The 14,983-nt window shown below is 56.6% G+C and overlaps 1 protein-coding gene across 4 annotated transcripts in view; it reads left to right on the top strand.

Annotated features, from left to right (window-relative positions):
- Nucleotides 1-10,014: 10,014 nt before the first annotated feature.
- The window catches only part of CELF5 (CUGBP Elav-like family member 5), a 49,892-nt gene continuing 44,923 nt past the window's right edge, over nucleotides 10,015-14,983 (top strand). For all 4 annotated transcript variants that reach the window (XM_073887219.1, XM_073887218.1, XM_025861303.2 and 1 more), the window contains exon 1: nucleotides 10,015-10,294. In XM_073887219.1, coding sequence (XP_073743320.1) covers nucleotides 10,036-10,294 — 259 coding nt within the window. In that variant the 5' untranslated portion in view covers nucleotides 10,015-10,035. The remainder of the gene's footprint in view (nucleotides 10,295-14,983) is intronic.

The raw sequence follows: 14,983 nt of genomic DNA, 5'->3' as shown, positions 1-14,983 counted from the left end.
CTCTGGTGGCCGCCGCGGGGAGAACAAGGGCGCCGCGGTGCAGGCGGAGGGATGGGCTGGCCCCCCGGGGGGGGGGGGGGGGGGGTGGGCAGGGGCCGGGTTCCCAGAGTGCGGGGCTCACCGAGGTGTGCGGGCTGGGCCTGGAGCGGGCACTGCTTGGGTCCCCTGGCCCCAGGGTCATGGCCACCTCTTCTCAAGCCGTCTCCCTTCCCTGCTGCCCTCCCACCCCTAGGTCCGGAAGGTGGCTTAGCCAGAAAGTTCCATTGACTGAAACCAGGGAAACAAGCTACCAGTAACCCCCGCCAGGGTTTTTCCATCCTGCTTCTCAGCGCTGGTGGGCGGACAGGACCTCCCATCTTGAGAATGGGGTTCCTGTATAGGTTTTAGGTACGGTTGGGCCTTAACCCAGGCGCAAGGCGCACCGACCCCTGCGCTGTCAAGAGCCTTCCTGCAGGGCGCCTGGGTGGCTCAGTTGGTTGAGCGACTGCCTTCGGCTCAGGTCAGGATCCTGGAGTCCCGGGATCGCGTCCCGCATCGGGCTCCCTGCTCAGCGGTGGGGGTCTGCTTCTCCCTCTGACCCTCTTCCCTCTCGTGCTCTCTGTCTCTCATTCTCTCTCTCTCTCTCTCAAATAAATAAATAGAATCTTAAAAAAAAAAAAAAAAAAGAGCCCTCCTACAACGTTGGACTTCCCAGAGTCTGCCTTCGCCCTGGCACGAGCAGCCCATTGGCCCATGTGTTACCTGCTGTGCTCCTAAAGCAAGCTAGAGAGAGAGTTAACTAAACTTCCAGTTAGGAAAGGAAACCCGTCACAGGTCCTCAGGCAGGTGGGCCCGGGCCGTCCAAACCCCCGTTGTTCGGGGCTCAGCCGTCTTTCTGTTTGGACAGCTCTTTGCAAGTCGTACTCGAACGTTGCCTTGCTGCCCTTTGCCACCCCTGCCACGTGCCAGGGGCCATGCTGGGCCTGGGGATGCGTGGAGGGGCTACACTGTCCGCTGGGGAAGACAGGGAAAAGTGGAAACACGTGGGGAGTGGACAGTGAGACTCCCTCAAGAGCGCTTTTATGAGTGAAATCAGAACGACCAGGATTAAGCTGTGTGGAAATTAGGGATGGTGGTCCAGGCATTGGGCATAGCCCGTGCAAAGGCCCCTGGGCAGGACCGTGCCCGGTGTGAGGAGTGGCCTGTGCGGCTGGAGCCCAGTGAGCCCTGGCAGGAGAGGGAGGAGGCGAGGGCTATGCAGGGCCGGAGGGAATTGGCAGGGCGTTTGCATCTCAACGTGACGGGGGACCGTGGGAGGAGGTGGGCCAAGGAGAGGAGGGGTGAGGCCTGACTTACAGTTGAAAAGGGCCAGTGGCTCCTGGAGGGCGGTTGGGAAGCCTCCGTGGGCTCCCTGGGGGCTGGCCAGCTTCACCCGCAGTGTCGTTATCCCTGGGCAGCGGCAGCCAATGATTTGGACCAGCGTGTGTGCCAGCAAGGGCCCTGTCGCCTCCATGAGGACTGCCAGGGGGTCACCTCGTGTGGCTTCGACTGCTGCCCAGGCGTCTGTGTTTTGAGGCGATAAAACACAAGTGAGCCTCCTTCCAGACCACCTCCACGTCGCTCCCCGGAGACACTGTTCCCTGTCTCTGGCCTTTCTGTTCCTACTTTTGTTTTTTATTTTTTATTTTTTTTTTATTTTTATTTTTATTTTTTTTTTTATTTTTATTTTTATTTTTATTTTTATTTTTATTTTTTAAAGATTTTATTTATTTATTTGAGAGATAGAGAGCACGAGAGGGAAGAGGGTCAGAGGGAGAAGCAGACTCCCTGCTGAGCAGGGAGCCCGACGTGGGACTCGATCCCGGGACTCCAGGATCATGACCTGAGCCGAAGGCAGTCGCTTAACCAACTGAGCCACCCAGGCACCCCTTACTTTTGTTTTTTAAAGTAGGCTCCAACACGGGGCTCGAACTCAGGACCCTGCGATCAAGACCCGAGCTGAGATCAAGAGTCGGACGCTTGACTGAGCCCCCCAAACGCCCCTTTTTTGTTCTTTAAATAACACTCTTAGGGGCGCCCAGCTGGCTCAGTCGGTGGAGCGTGAGACTCTTGATCTTGGGGTTATGAGTTGGAGCCCCACGTTGGGGGTAGAGAGGACCTAATATATATTTAAAAAATAAAAATTAATAAAAAAGCGTGTTTACGTACATCCGTAGGGACACATGGACAGTATGCAGGAGTGTTTTGTGTACAGCCTAACCTTTTTCCACAGACAGCGTCATACCGACCTGGGCTTGCGTTAACTTGCTTTTATAGTTTCCCTTATATACACGGCCCTTTTCAACACCGAATGGTATTCTGTCCCAGGAGGGTGCCTGGAGTTACTCACCCAATCTCCTCCTGGCGGACACACAGCTTTCCCCAGCTTCCACCCCCGCAGACCTTCACAGGGGCCTTTCGGAACACTGGGAGGGCCTGGGCCCTGGTCTAGCCTGCTGCCGGTGGTTGTAGATAAAGTTTTAAAGGCGCGTGGCCACGCCCACCTGGTTATGTCTCCCCTGCAGCTGCTGGTGCGCGGAGCGGTAGGGACCCTGTGCCCGGCCAAACCCAAAATGTTTGCCACCCAGCTCTTTCCAGGAACAGTCTGTGCCCCCCCATCTGTGCTCTGGTTTTCCTCTTTCATTGTGGAGGAACCGGCCACTGCCGGGGAGCAGAGGGGACCTTTGTCCTTTGGCAAGAACACACTGCTGGCGTCGGAGAGGCGCTCTGATCACTACAGGAGGGGTGGCAGGGGTCGCTCAAGGACACGTGGCTCCCAGGGGCCGCAGGAATGTCTCTCCCAGTGGCCCAGGACACAAGGGGCATCCTCAGTCCGCACCCTGCACCTGTCCCCGGATCAGAGACCCCCAGGAAGAGGGGAGAGAGGGGCTCGCAGCGGGCGGGCGGGCTCTCAAGGGACAAATGGGGACGCTGCCCAGTGCTTCAACAAAGCCCTGTTTCCTAACTTGTTATTTGGACATCATATTTACGGAAACATACTGAGAACACCAGAAAGAACTTTTTAAACCCTTCGTGCGCTCTGTGAACACTAACATGTCACATGTGCTTCGTCCCTGTCCCCAACCCCTTCTCCTAAATCTGTCCCAGTGCATTTCCTCAAATGCAGGGCGTCCCCCCCTCACAGAGCACTCACCCAGCTCAGGTAGTGGACATCGACTAATAACAGACAAGTGTTGGCCATTGTCCCCAACGGCGTCCTCTGTAGTAAAAAACATTCCGGATCACACCTGCCTTCTGGAGTCCTGTCTCTTTAGCCTGCTGTACCTTGGACTGTTCCCCAACTTTTTGTCATACGACCTGGACCCTTTTAGGAGGTATTTTTGTAGAATGACCCACGGTGTGGGTATCCTGGTGTGCCCATGCAATTGGGTTCAGCTTCTGCGTCGGGGGGGCCGGGGGACCACAACCCAGATGCCGTGTCCTTTGCAGGGCGCAACCCCCGATGGCGTGGATGATGTGGCGTCTGGGGTTTCCCCACCGGGGAGTTACCGTCATCCCCTTTGTGACCAGGCAGTGGTGGGGAGGGTCTCTGTGCAGACCCTGGTACTCCTCCAAGGACGCACCCACTGGGGATTCGTGCCTGAAAGCAGGACCCTCTGATGGCTGCCAAGTGGGGGGTGCTTCTCACTCCGTCCCTCCTGCCTTTACCCTGCTGGGATTATATGTCCACTTGTCTTTCCAGTTTTACAGAGGACAAAAGAGAAATCCAAACCCGTGAAGTATCTCGCCCTGAGGTCGAATGGTTGTTGGGAGACAGCTGACATTTAGTTTTTTTAATTAATTAATTAATTTTATTATTATTTTTTAAGATTTTATTTATTTGAGAAAGAGGGAGAGAGAGCACAAGCAGGGAGAGTGACAGAGGGAGAGGGAGAAGCAGACTTCCGCTGAGCAGGGAGCCCGACGTGGGGCTCGATCCCAGGACCCTGAGATCATGACCCGAGCTGAAGGCGGATGCTCAACGGACCGAGCCGCCCAGGCGCCCCCAGAGCTGACATTTAGTTTAATTCAAAACAAAACAGAGTCACTGAGATCGAGTCACTGACCATAAAATCCACCCTTTTCAGGTGTGCATTTCAGTAGTTTGTAGTACATTCGCAGAGTTGTGCCTCCATCAGCCCTAATTCCAGAATATTCCATCACCCCAAGAGACACCCCATCCCCTCCCCCGGCGCCTGGCAGCCGCAGATCCACCCTCTGTGTCTGGATTTGCCGATGCGGACGCTTCCCGTGCACAGAATCCTACGGTATGTAAGCCCACGTGGTTCTGATTGCGAGTCACAGGAACACACTGGGGCTGGCTCATTCAGAAAAGAGAATTTATTATCCATCTCTCTCATTCTAACTTGGCAGAAAAAAAACCAAACCCATTGACGACTCCCAGGTTCCACGTGGTGCACACCCAGCCCCATCGAGGGCTCCTCTTGTTCTCAAACTCAAATTCCCAGGGGGAGGATTCAGTGGGGGGGGCACCTGTCCACCCCCGGGCCCCGGGGGGGGGGGCCACCCGGGGGGGGGGGGGGCGGGAGGGGTGCAGGGGCAGGTCTGAAGGGCATCAGGGTCCAAAGGGACAAGATGAGGCTGACCATCACCCACATGCCCTGCCCCTGCCCGCTGACTGGCCATTTCCCCACCAGCAGAAAGCCAGGATGTTGGGGGGGGGGCAAGGGAGACATGGACCCGAAAAGGACAAGGAGCCATTTCTCATGCCTCCTCCGGGGGCTCAGCCCTCTTCGTGCCCACATCTGGTGAAATAAGAGCCTTGCTGTGAAAAGTCCAGTCGGGACCACTGCAGACATCGCCCCAGACCTGCAGCCCCTCCCCTGGAGGCTTGTTGGGAATGCAGAGTCCCAGGCCCCGCCCCTCGGCCCCGGCAGGGTCAGGATCCACGTGTTGGGCAGGATGCCCAGATGGGCACATGCACATTCTGTGACGAGACTCCATCTGAGCCGACTGGAGCGGGAGAGTCTGCTGCTGGCCCTGGGTGAGCTGTCTGGAGGGGGGCCGCGTGGTGCGGAACTGCGGGCGGCATCTGGAGCTGAGCAAGTCAACGGGAATGACAACCACCTGGGCCTGGAAGAGGGTCTGGCGTTCCGAATGCCACCTGGCTGACCCCTTGATTGCAGCTTCGTGAGACTAAGAAGAGAACCCAGTGACTCGCTGAGCTCAAGTTACTGACCCAGGGAAACCGTGAGACAGTAAACCTGTTTCAGGCCACTGAGTTTGTTGTACGTGGTTACGCAGTAGCGACTAGCTGATGCAGTGGTAGCTGGTGGTGTTCTCACTCTTGGCATCCGTGTTTTTCTCTGGACTTTGCTCTCCTCCCCTTACAAAGTTACTGCCGTGCCTTCCAGCTCCCCCTTGACGCCTCCTTACAGTGCAAAGTGCCTCCTTATAGGTGTTCTAGGGAAAGGGTCCTAAATCGGACGTGGGGGAGTTTTCAGGGCACACGCGGGGCCCAGAGATGCTGCTCAGGGCCACCTCCTGCATGCTTGGGGAGGAGGAGGTTTTGACACAGGAATGTCAGCCTCCAGGGTTTCCCGCCGGCCAGGGGAAGGATGGGGGCAAGAATTGGGACTTAAGTGAATTTGTAGAGTCTAAAAACTCGGCGTTTCTTGGACACTGTTATTGCAGGGCTGGGGCTCACCCCGCTACCCATCCATGGTATCATGTGAGCCTCACAGCTCCGTTTCACAGAATTGCCACCGCCCCTCCCCACATTTTACCTATAAAGGAGTTGGGGCCCAGAGAGTTCAGGTGATTCACCCAGGGCCACACAGCACAAACCACCTTTTGTTAGGGTTAGAGCACTGTCTCCTAATCCAGGGTTTCCCAAAAGGTGGGACTCCCACTGTGATTTGGGGGTTGATGGAAAGACCACCTTTTCCAGCTCATTTGCGGTTCCACTGAAGACGGGAGAAAGTCTTTCAGGTGCTAACGGGTCTTTCACACCTCTAATGCTTGCTGATGGCCCTTCTGAACCAAGAGGAAGAGTGTCAGAGTCCAATTTAAACCTCCTAAAAAACATGGTTTTCACCGCATATCTAATAAACCTCATTCCTTTTTAAGGCAGCAATGTAGATTTGCCTTTATGATAAAATGTTTTAAGGTTTTATTTATTTATTTGTCAGAGAGAGCAAGTGCACAAGCAGGGGGAGCAGCAGAGGGAGAAGCAGGGTCCCTGCTGAGCCGCGAGCCCGATGTGGGACTCAATCCCAGGACCCTGGGACCATGACCCGAGCCGAAGGCAGACACTTAACTGATTGAGCCAGCCAGGCATCCCAGCCTTTAAGATCAATTTATTTAAGTTTGTTTTGTTTTGTATTTAAAGAGCTGATTGAGGGCGCCTGGGGGGGCTCAGCTGGTTAAGCGTCTGCCTTCGGCTCAGGTCATGATCCCAGGGTCCTGGGATCGAGTCCCGCATCGGGCTCCCTGCTCCTTGGGAGCCTGCTTCTCCCTCTGCCTCTCTCTCTCTCTCTCTCTCTCTCTGTCTCTGTCTCTCATGAATAAATAAATAAAATCTTAAAAAAAAAAAAGAGCTGATTGAGGGACCCCTGTGTGGCTCAGTCCGTTGAACATCCGACTCTTGGTTTCAATTCAGATCATGATCTCAGGGTGGTGAGATGGAGCCCCACGTTGGGCTCCACGCTCAGCGCAGAGTCTGCTTGAGGTTCTCTCTCTCCCTCCCTCTGCCCTCCCTGTGCTCACAAGTGCACTCACGATCTCTCTAAATAATAAATAAATAAAATCTTTTTTTTAAAAAAAGAGCTGATTTGCAGGGACTCGAACAGATACTTGCATGCCCATGCTCCCTGCAGCCCAAGCATCTACAATGTGTCCATCCTTGTGGTGGAAGATGACAGGGGCTACAGCGTGGATGGTCCTTGAGGACGGGAGAGCCAAGTGATTTGCTGGAAGCCTCCCACCCGGACTCTCCAATGGGCTCTGCTCCCACCCTCTGCTTCTTCAGTAATGTCCCAGCTGGCGGGACCCCTGCCATGATGCCAATTGTGACCGGGTTTCCCCCCCCCACCCCACCCCTGGCTGGAAACAACTCAGGCCAAGCGGCCTCATGGGCTCCAAATGCTTCCAGATGCACAGGCTGTTTTCCCTGCCCTGCCCCCACCCCTGCTCTGGCTGAGGTGCTCGAGCTGGGTCAGGGAATGAACTCCAGAGCTGAGTACTGCTCAGAAGGTGGAATGCTGAGTTTCAGCTCCCCAAGGCCAGACGGGAGCTGGACTAGGCTCTCTCCGGCCCCTTCCCCTCCACCCCCCAGTTCCTTTTGGGTAGAAGCAAGAGGCTAAGGAAAGTGCATCTTTAGCTCACAGGGTGCCTGCTGGGTTTAATTTTTGTCCTTTTTACCGACTCTCCTGGCACATCAGAGACCCACAGGGCTTCAGGCACCGTCCTCCGGTCTCCATGGAGACGGAAGCTGTCTCCAGCCCTGCTCCACCAGCCCATCCTGCGGCTGAGCCGAGAACCAGGGGCCAGGCAGGGCCAAGGGGTGGGATGCCGTAGGAGGACTCCTGACCACCCCCAACCCCTGCTTCTCAGCCAACCCTGATGTCCTGCTCCTGTCTGTGGTTGCACAAGTGGCTGCTGGTAATAGTCGTGATAATAGCCATTTATTGAGTGCTAAGAACGTCCCAGGCACTATACTAAGCCTCACCAATTAGCTCACTGAATTCATGCCAGGGACGTCCCCCTGTTCACTCTTTGATGTCACTTGACAGTTAAGGAAACCGAGGCTTAGCCACCTGTAGCGTGAGGAAGATGGCGTGGGATCGTGGGAAGTGTGTGAGCTCCAGAATCAGCTGGCTGGACTCAAATCCCCGCACTCTTTCTGCGTGACTTGACCTCGCTGAGCCTCAGTTTCCCCCTCTGTAGAGGGGGTATAGAAACAGTACGCCCCTCTTACAGTTGGTTGCTTTGAGGATTGTGCTGGGAGGGACCAGGGTGAGCTCGCCTGGGGAGAAAGTTTAAGGGGGTGCCAAAAACCCAGTCATCAAGACAAAGATTATTTTAATGCAATTTAAAAAAGTCAACACTGATGACCAACAAATCCATAATGAACAAAATGTCAACACTTTAAATAGAATCAGTATTCCTGAGTTTCCCTTTTGGCTCGGCATGGCATTGTTACTGGTCCTGTCTTTGTTTTAAAACAGAATTTTTAATTTAAAATAAAAATAAAACAAATTAAAAATTAAAATCAGGATCAGTAACAGTGCCATGCTGAGCCAATGGGAAAACTCAGTAATACTAATTCTGTGCTTATTTAAAATTTTGATATCTTGTTCATTGTAATTTTTTGCATTTTGATCTTTTAAATATCAGGGCTTTTTATTTCTTTTTTTAGAAAGTTTTTTTTAAAAGATTTATGTATTCACTCCAGAGAGAGTACTCACAAGCAGGGGGAGGGGCAGAGGGAGAGAGAATCTCAAGCCGACTCCATGCTGAGCAAGGAGCCCAACATGGGTCTCAATCCCAGGACCCTGAGATCATGACCTGAGCCAAAATCGAGAGTCAGATGCTTAACTGACTGAACCACCCAGCCACACCTGCATTAAGTGGGTTTTTTTTTTAAGTTTATTTAAGTAATCTCTACCCCTAACATGGGGCTTGATCTCATGACCCCGAGATCAAGAGTCCCATGCTCCAGCGACCGAACATAGTCTGTCAGCATCTGTTTATTTGCACCCACCCAGGGGGTTGTTGTGTGGATTGAATGAGTTCTTACATGTTGAGTGTCCAGCACAGAGCCTGGCACCTGGAAAGAGCTATGTGGTTTATTAATAAACAAGTAAATATATAGCATATTAGAGTTAAGTTAAAAGGGTATGCATGCCATGGAGGAAAAAGCAAGCCAGAGAACGGACATGATAATGGCTGAATGATTTTAGAGAAGATGGAGAGAGAAAGTGATGAGGATCCAATGAGTGAGTCAGCCATGCACCATCTGGGAGATGGCATTCCAGGCAAAGGGCACAGCCCGTGCAAAGGCCCTGAGGCAGACCCCGCCTGCCGTGCTGGAGGAACAGAGACCTGTGTGGCTGGGGCAGAGCAGGTGAGCGAGAGAGACAGAGGGGGCGAGGGGGCAGGTCCTACAGGGCCTCGTGGGCTTTAATTTGGGGACATCTTTGGAGAGTTTTAAGGCAGGGTGACATGATACTCTTAGAGCAGTTGGACCAAATGTGTCAATATACTTTGAAATATTTTGAATAGTATGTGCACACAGCAAGTGTGAGAAAAAAATGTTACTTCTGGTTGCTGCTGATAAAAGCACAATGGTTGCTATTTCTTTGTTTGTTTTCTGTTTTTGTTTTGTGTGTGTGTGCGGCTCAAGGGTTTTGCTGCTGAAACCCCGGACGATGGTTATTTCTATTCAATACGTTATAAACTTAAAAGTACTGAGCACAGTGCCTGGCACATGGTTATCAAAGTGTTCCTTTTTGGGTTTTTGTCGCTGATATTATTATTAGTACTACTACTACTACTACTATTATTGACTTAGAGGCCTAAAAGTGCCAAGGACAGCCCGGTCAACGCCAAGTAGGCACCCTATAGAACTGTGCGCCACTTCTAGTGTATTTTCCTGTCGTTAGCAGCGGGAGGAGCGGGTGCCCCCTGGAAGCCAGGTCTGCCCTGCCCTCAGGCTGGCGCTCGCCCAGTCAGGAGGCGCGGCTGCGGACCCGCCGGCCTCGGTTTCCCCGCCGGCGCTGGGCGCCGGGACTCGGGACACGGGGGGCGCCGCGGCGGCGAGGCACGCTCCGGCCGCCAGAGGCCGCTGCGGAGCCACCCTTTTGTGGTCCTGATGCTGGAACGAGCGGGCGCGCGGAGGAGGGAGGAGGGCGCGGGGACGGGGCGGGAGGGAGGCGGGAGGCGGCGTCCGTCGCTCCAGCTGCGAGTCCGCCCGCCGCCCGCCGCCCTCCGCCGCCGCCGCCGCCGCCGCCGCCGCCGGCTCGGTCCCGCGCCCGCCGCCCGCCTGCGCCCGCCATGGCCCGCCTGACGGAGAGCGAGGCGCGCCGGCAGCAGCAGCAGCTCCTGCAGACGCGGCCCTCGCCCGTGGGCAGCAGCGGGCCCGAGCCCCCCGGGGGGCAGCCCGACGGCATGAAGGACCTGGACGCCATCAAGCTCTTCGTGGGCCAGATCCCGCGCAACCTGGACGAGAAGGACCTCAAGCCGCTCTTCGAGCAGTTCGGCCGCATCTACGAGCTCACGGTGCTCAAAGACCCCTACACGGGCATGCACAAAGGTGGGCGCCCCGGCCCCCTCCCTCCCCTCCCCTCCCCTCCGTCGGCCTCCCCACCCCACCTTCCGGCATCTTCTCTCCCCCAGCCCTCCTCTCCTCACCTCCTCCCTCTGCTCGCCTCTGCCACAGCATCATTTCTCCCCCCCCTTTCCCACCCACCCCTCCTCCCCCCTCTGGGGGTGCAGCTGACAGATTCGAGCTGGCCCCCTCCCCTCCTCCGCCCCCTCTCCCTCCCTCCCTCCCCACCTTCCGGCATCCTCTCTCCCTCTCCCTCTCTCTTTCCTTTTCTCTCCTCTCCCATCTCCCTCTACCTCCCATCCTCTCCCCCCCCAACATCCTTCTCTCTCTCTCTGCCTCTCCCTCCCATTCCCCCTGGACCCCCACCCCTTCCTCCCTCCCTCACCCACTCTTTCCTGCCCCTTTGCTGGGGGAGCTGCCTGAACATCACCCCCCCTCCCCGCCCCCCCATTCATTCGGCCTCCCCAGGCCCCGTCGGGGAAGTTTGCACCTCTGGACTCCATTGCTTTGGTCATTTTCACAAAGCCAGGCCAGCGGGGCAGGTCCGGCCAGCCGCAGGGGACACGGATGCCCAGGACCCCGGGCTAATCGGTAACTACAAAGAAAGCGGGGTGGGGGTATCAGGGAGCTGAGCCAGGCTGGGGGGGTGGCGCCAGCCTCCCCAGCCTTGGGTGGCTAAAAGGCTATGGTTTGCCCTCCCCCCCCCACCCATCCTCTCTGTTTGGATCAGCGTCCCCCTTCCATTTCTCTGCCCTCCCCCTCCCTGCCTCCACCTTTGGCTCAAGTTAAAACTGGCCTAGCCTGTTAGCAATGTGTTGAGGTCTGAGGCCAAAGACGATGAGCCTGGACTGTCCATCTGGCAGAGCCCAGATCCCAGGGTGGACAGGGAGGCGTGGGCGACCTGGGAGCCCAGTGTGGGAGGCAGGAGGAGTGGGGAGGCCTGCCCACCTCCCTCCCACCTGATTCTCTCTCTGATGGGATGCTGGGAGGAGGTGCCGAGGGGCTGTGGCCCCAGCCCTGGGCTCCAATCATGGGCCCACTGTCTGAATTACGGTAGCTTTGAAGGCTCTCCTGTAAAGGTGTTGGCGACTGAGGGTGGGGACAGTGAAGGCTTTGTGCTGGACACCCCTGACAAGACCCTGGAGATGCCTTGGGGATGGACCAGGGCCCATGACCTATTTCAGACCGTTTGTCTCCATCCTCCTCTCTGTTGCAGGCATAGGAAGCGTGAATACATGTTTGAATGAATGAATGAATGAATGAGCGAATGAATGGATGGGTGGATGGATAGATAGATGATGGACTGGGGCAGACCATAGGGAGAGTCTGGTGGGATGGAGCCAGGGCCTGTAACTGTAGCTAGACCCTCCAGCTGGTATCTTAGAGGGAGAAAAGAAACCCTTCCCATCCCCCACCTCTTTTCAAATCCAACCATCACCAAAAAAAAAAAAAAAAAAAAAAATCGGGCTTGGAAAATCTAATTCTTCTCTGTGAACTAGGAGGGCAGGGGGTTTCCATTCGCCCATGAGTCATGCTCAGGGGTCCACGGCTGCATGGAAGGCTCTCTCCACAAGCCCTTACCCCTAGTATGCCTGAAGGGCCCATTTCTAGAAAGATTCTGATGGAGACTGGAAGGGGTGTCCACACAGTCCCCAAATGTTGAATTGAAAAGCTGTCGGTGAGCTCTGGACTGGGAAGCCAATAGGGTGCAGGGGAAGGACACACTGGGTGATCCTTTCTTCTCCTTTTTCCCATTTTTAAAATCTCCCCTGGAGCTCCCCCCACCCCCTGGCCAGGAAGAAATGAGGGACTGTGTCTCGAGCCTCAGTTTCCCCCACTGTCCGCAGAGCAGGGCCCCTTGAATGTGTGGTTGTCTTTCTGGCTGGAGATTCTTGGATTAGGGGCCCCTCAGGAGCTTTCCCAGAAGGGTGAAAATAGGAAGCAGGGTGTCCATGACACCTGCCTGTCACCCTCCACTTCCCAGGGGCCCTGGAAACAGGACCTGGGGCTAAGGCAGGGGGCCTGCCCTCATATCCGCTCTCCGACACCCAAGGGTCAAGGATGGATCTCTCTCCTGATCCCACCTGTGCTGGGTCTGGCTGGGCTTCACCTGCGAGAGGGGCTGGGGTGTGGGGCAAGCTGGAGGTGAGGGGTTCTTGAGGGCCAGTGGCAAGGAGGGAGGCCGGTGATTGGGGCTCAGCTGTCTGACCTCTGGCCAGTGGCTGCCCCTCTCTGGGCCTCAGCCAAAGGGAGGTGGAATGATAAATGGGAAGTCCAGGAGGTGTTCAGGTACCTCCCGCCAACACTGATCTGGTTTAGTTTCCGGGGAGCCAACAGGGTACAGGATGCCTGCTGGTGGTGCTGGCTGAGAGCTGTGGGCTTGGGGGTGTGGTCCTGGCAGGGGGAGAGGGGAGAGAAATCCCTCCTGAATGCTAGGGGATCCCATGATGATGGGCACCAGGGGAGCCGGAGGGCCAGAGGGGGTGAAGTGGGTCACCGTGCCGCTGGTACCCCGTGCAGCGATGGCCACCCAGCATCATCCTTGTCCCAGTGATCATCTCACCTTTGACTGTCATGCCCGGGGGCCGGTTTAGGCCCCCCACTGAAGGGGTCGCCACTGAGGTGGGCTGCGAGCACTAGCCCGGTTCACATGGAAGGGAAACTGAGGCTCGGAGGGGCCAGTACTGGGTCTCAAGGACCAACCGGAGCTGGGGCCCCCACTGTCACCCACCTGTCCCCCTCCAGCCCGGGAATACAAAAGTCTGTCTGTGTGATGGAGGAGTGACGGGTTCCCCCAATCCAAGAGTCAGGCCCCTCAGAGATGGTGTTGCGGAGGGAAGGGCCTGTGACACGAGGCACCCCGATGCCTCAGGGCCTGCGCAGTGAGGTCCCATGCCAAGACCAAGGGCTGGGCAGGAGGTCCAGCCACGCCTGGGGCTCTGGGAATTTGGCAGGGTCGGGGGAGGTTGGGAAGGACACAGTCCTTAGAAAGAGGGCAGGCCCTTGGGCGCTGGCTTGTTTTGTTTTTAAGAGAGAAAGGGATGGAGACAGAGAGATGGAGAAACAGAGATTTAGAGACACAAGAAGAGACGAAGAGAGACTCAGAGCAGGAGCGGAGATGGAGAGAGACACCCAGAGACTGAGAGAAACAGGGGCAGAGGGAGGACCACCCCCCCACCCCCCACCCCCCCACCCCCCCACCCCCCGCCGCACACAGCCAGGGAGAGGCAGGGGGAGGCAGGGAGAGCCACGGAGAAGGGGAGCAGGGAGGCCGCTTCTCCACTCAGACCTGTGCCTCACCAGGAGCTCAGGCCAGGACCTGGGGGGCTCCCACTGGCCAGCATCCCCATGTCCCCCCCACCAGGCCCCAGCCAGGGGACAGCGGCCTCAGAGGGGGCCCACGGAGGTGCCTGGCATGGCCGTGCTGTCCCTCTCTCCCGAGGGGGGCCGAACATCAATGCCCACCCTGCCCCGGGGCAGGCAGGCGCCCGTCACAGGGCTCGGCCATCACTGCCGAGCGGCCCCCCGTTTATGGTAATCGTATATGCATTTGCATGTTAATGACAATATTTGTCTTAAAGCGGAGGTTGAGAGGGGGGCCCGCTGCAGGTGGGGGGGCCGGGTGGAGGCCTGTGGTTTCCATGGGAGCACCAGCTGCTCGGCTTGGCGGCAGGAGGGGAGGCTGGAGCACGCTGAGCTCTGAGGCATGAGATTCGGAGCAGCGCGCGCCAGCCCCAGGGAGACGGAGGGCTGCCTGGCGGGGGCGCCGAGGGAGGAGTTGGCGAAGTGAGAGCCGCACGTGGGGGCTGCTGGGGCCCTGAGTCCGAGCTAGGCATGCCCCCCTCTGTGCCTCAGTTTCCCCAGCCGCCCATTCTTCCCTGATTTAACAGGCTTTTAGGAGGCCCTCAGGGCCTTTCAGGCTGGGATCATGGCATCACCTCCGTCCTCCTTCAGGCAGAGAAGGTTGACTGAGCACCTACTGTGTGCGGCGTTTGTGGGGACGTGGGGATCCGCGTGAACGGGAATCAGTGCAGGATTCATGATGGAGTGAACAAGACATGGACCCATCTACCCATATAACCGACATTTACTGAGCACTTGCTGTGCACCAGGCCCCGTTCTAGACCCAGGAGACGATGTTGGGCGACACCGATAAAAATGCCCCCCAAGATCTGACCTGCCTTCAAATCCCAGTCCAGCAGGAGGACACAGTGAGGCATTGCTGTTAGGGCTGTGATGGTGGAAACACGTGCCTCCAGGGGCAGCCCAGAGGAGCCCCAGCCCCGGCCCCTGCAGGTGTGGAGACCAGGAGGGCTTCCTGGAGGAGGTGGTCAGCGTGAAAGAGCAGTTCCGAGCTCGGCATTGAGATGCGTCTGGTTTCTCTGCATCCTACTGGCAGACCGTGTTGCTACCTACAGAATCGGGAGACCTGCGGGGCTTTCCGTCTCAGAGGGGTCGGGAAGGCGAGGACCACAATGGTAGTTAAGACTTTTGGCACCGGACTGGGCTCATTATGGGACCGAGCTGAGGCCTGTAGGGTGAGAAGGATCTGTTGATGGGGACAGGTGTTCTTGGCACAGAGAATAGCATGTGCAAAGGCCCAGAGCAGTGTTAACTCTGGAAACTTCCGGTGGGGAGGGGCAGAGGTTTTGCCCTGGTGGGAAAGAAGCAAAG

The sequence above is a fragment of the Callorhinus ursinus genome, unplaced genomic scaffold, assembly GCF_003265705.2.
Source record: "Callorhinus ursinus isolate GAN/ISIS: 27379988/994484 unplaced genomic scaffold, GSC_fseal_2.0 scaffold77, whole genome shotgun sequence".
NCBI classification, from domain to species: Eukaryota; Metazoa; Chordata; class Mammalia; order Carnivora; family Otariidae; genus Callorhinus; species Callorhinus ursinus.
The sequence above is the reverse complement of the archived record's forward strand: the minus strand, read 5'-3'. Positions and strand labels throughout refer to the sequence as shown.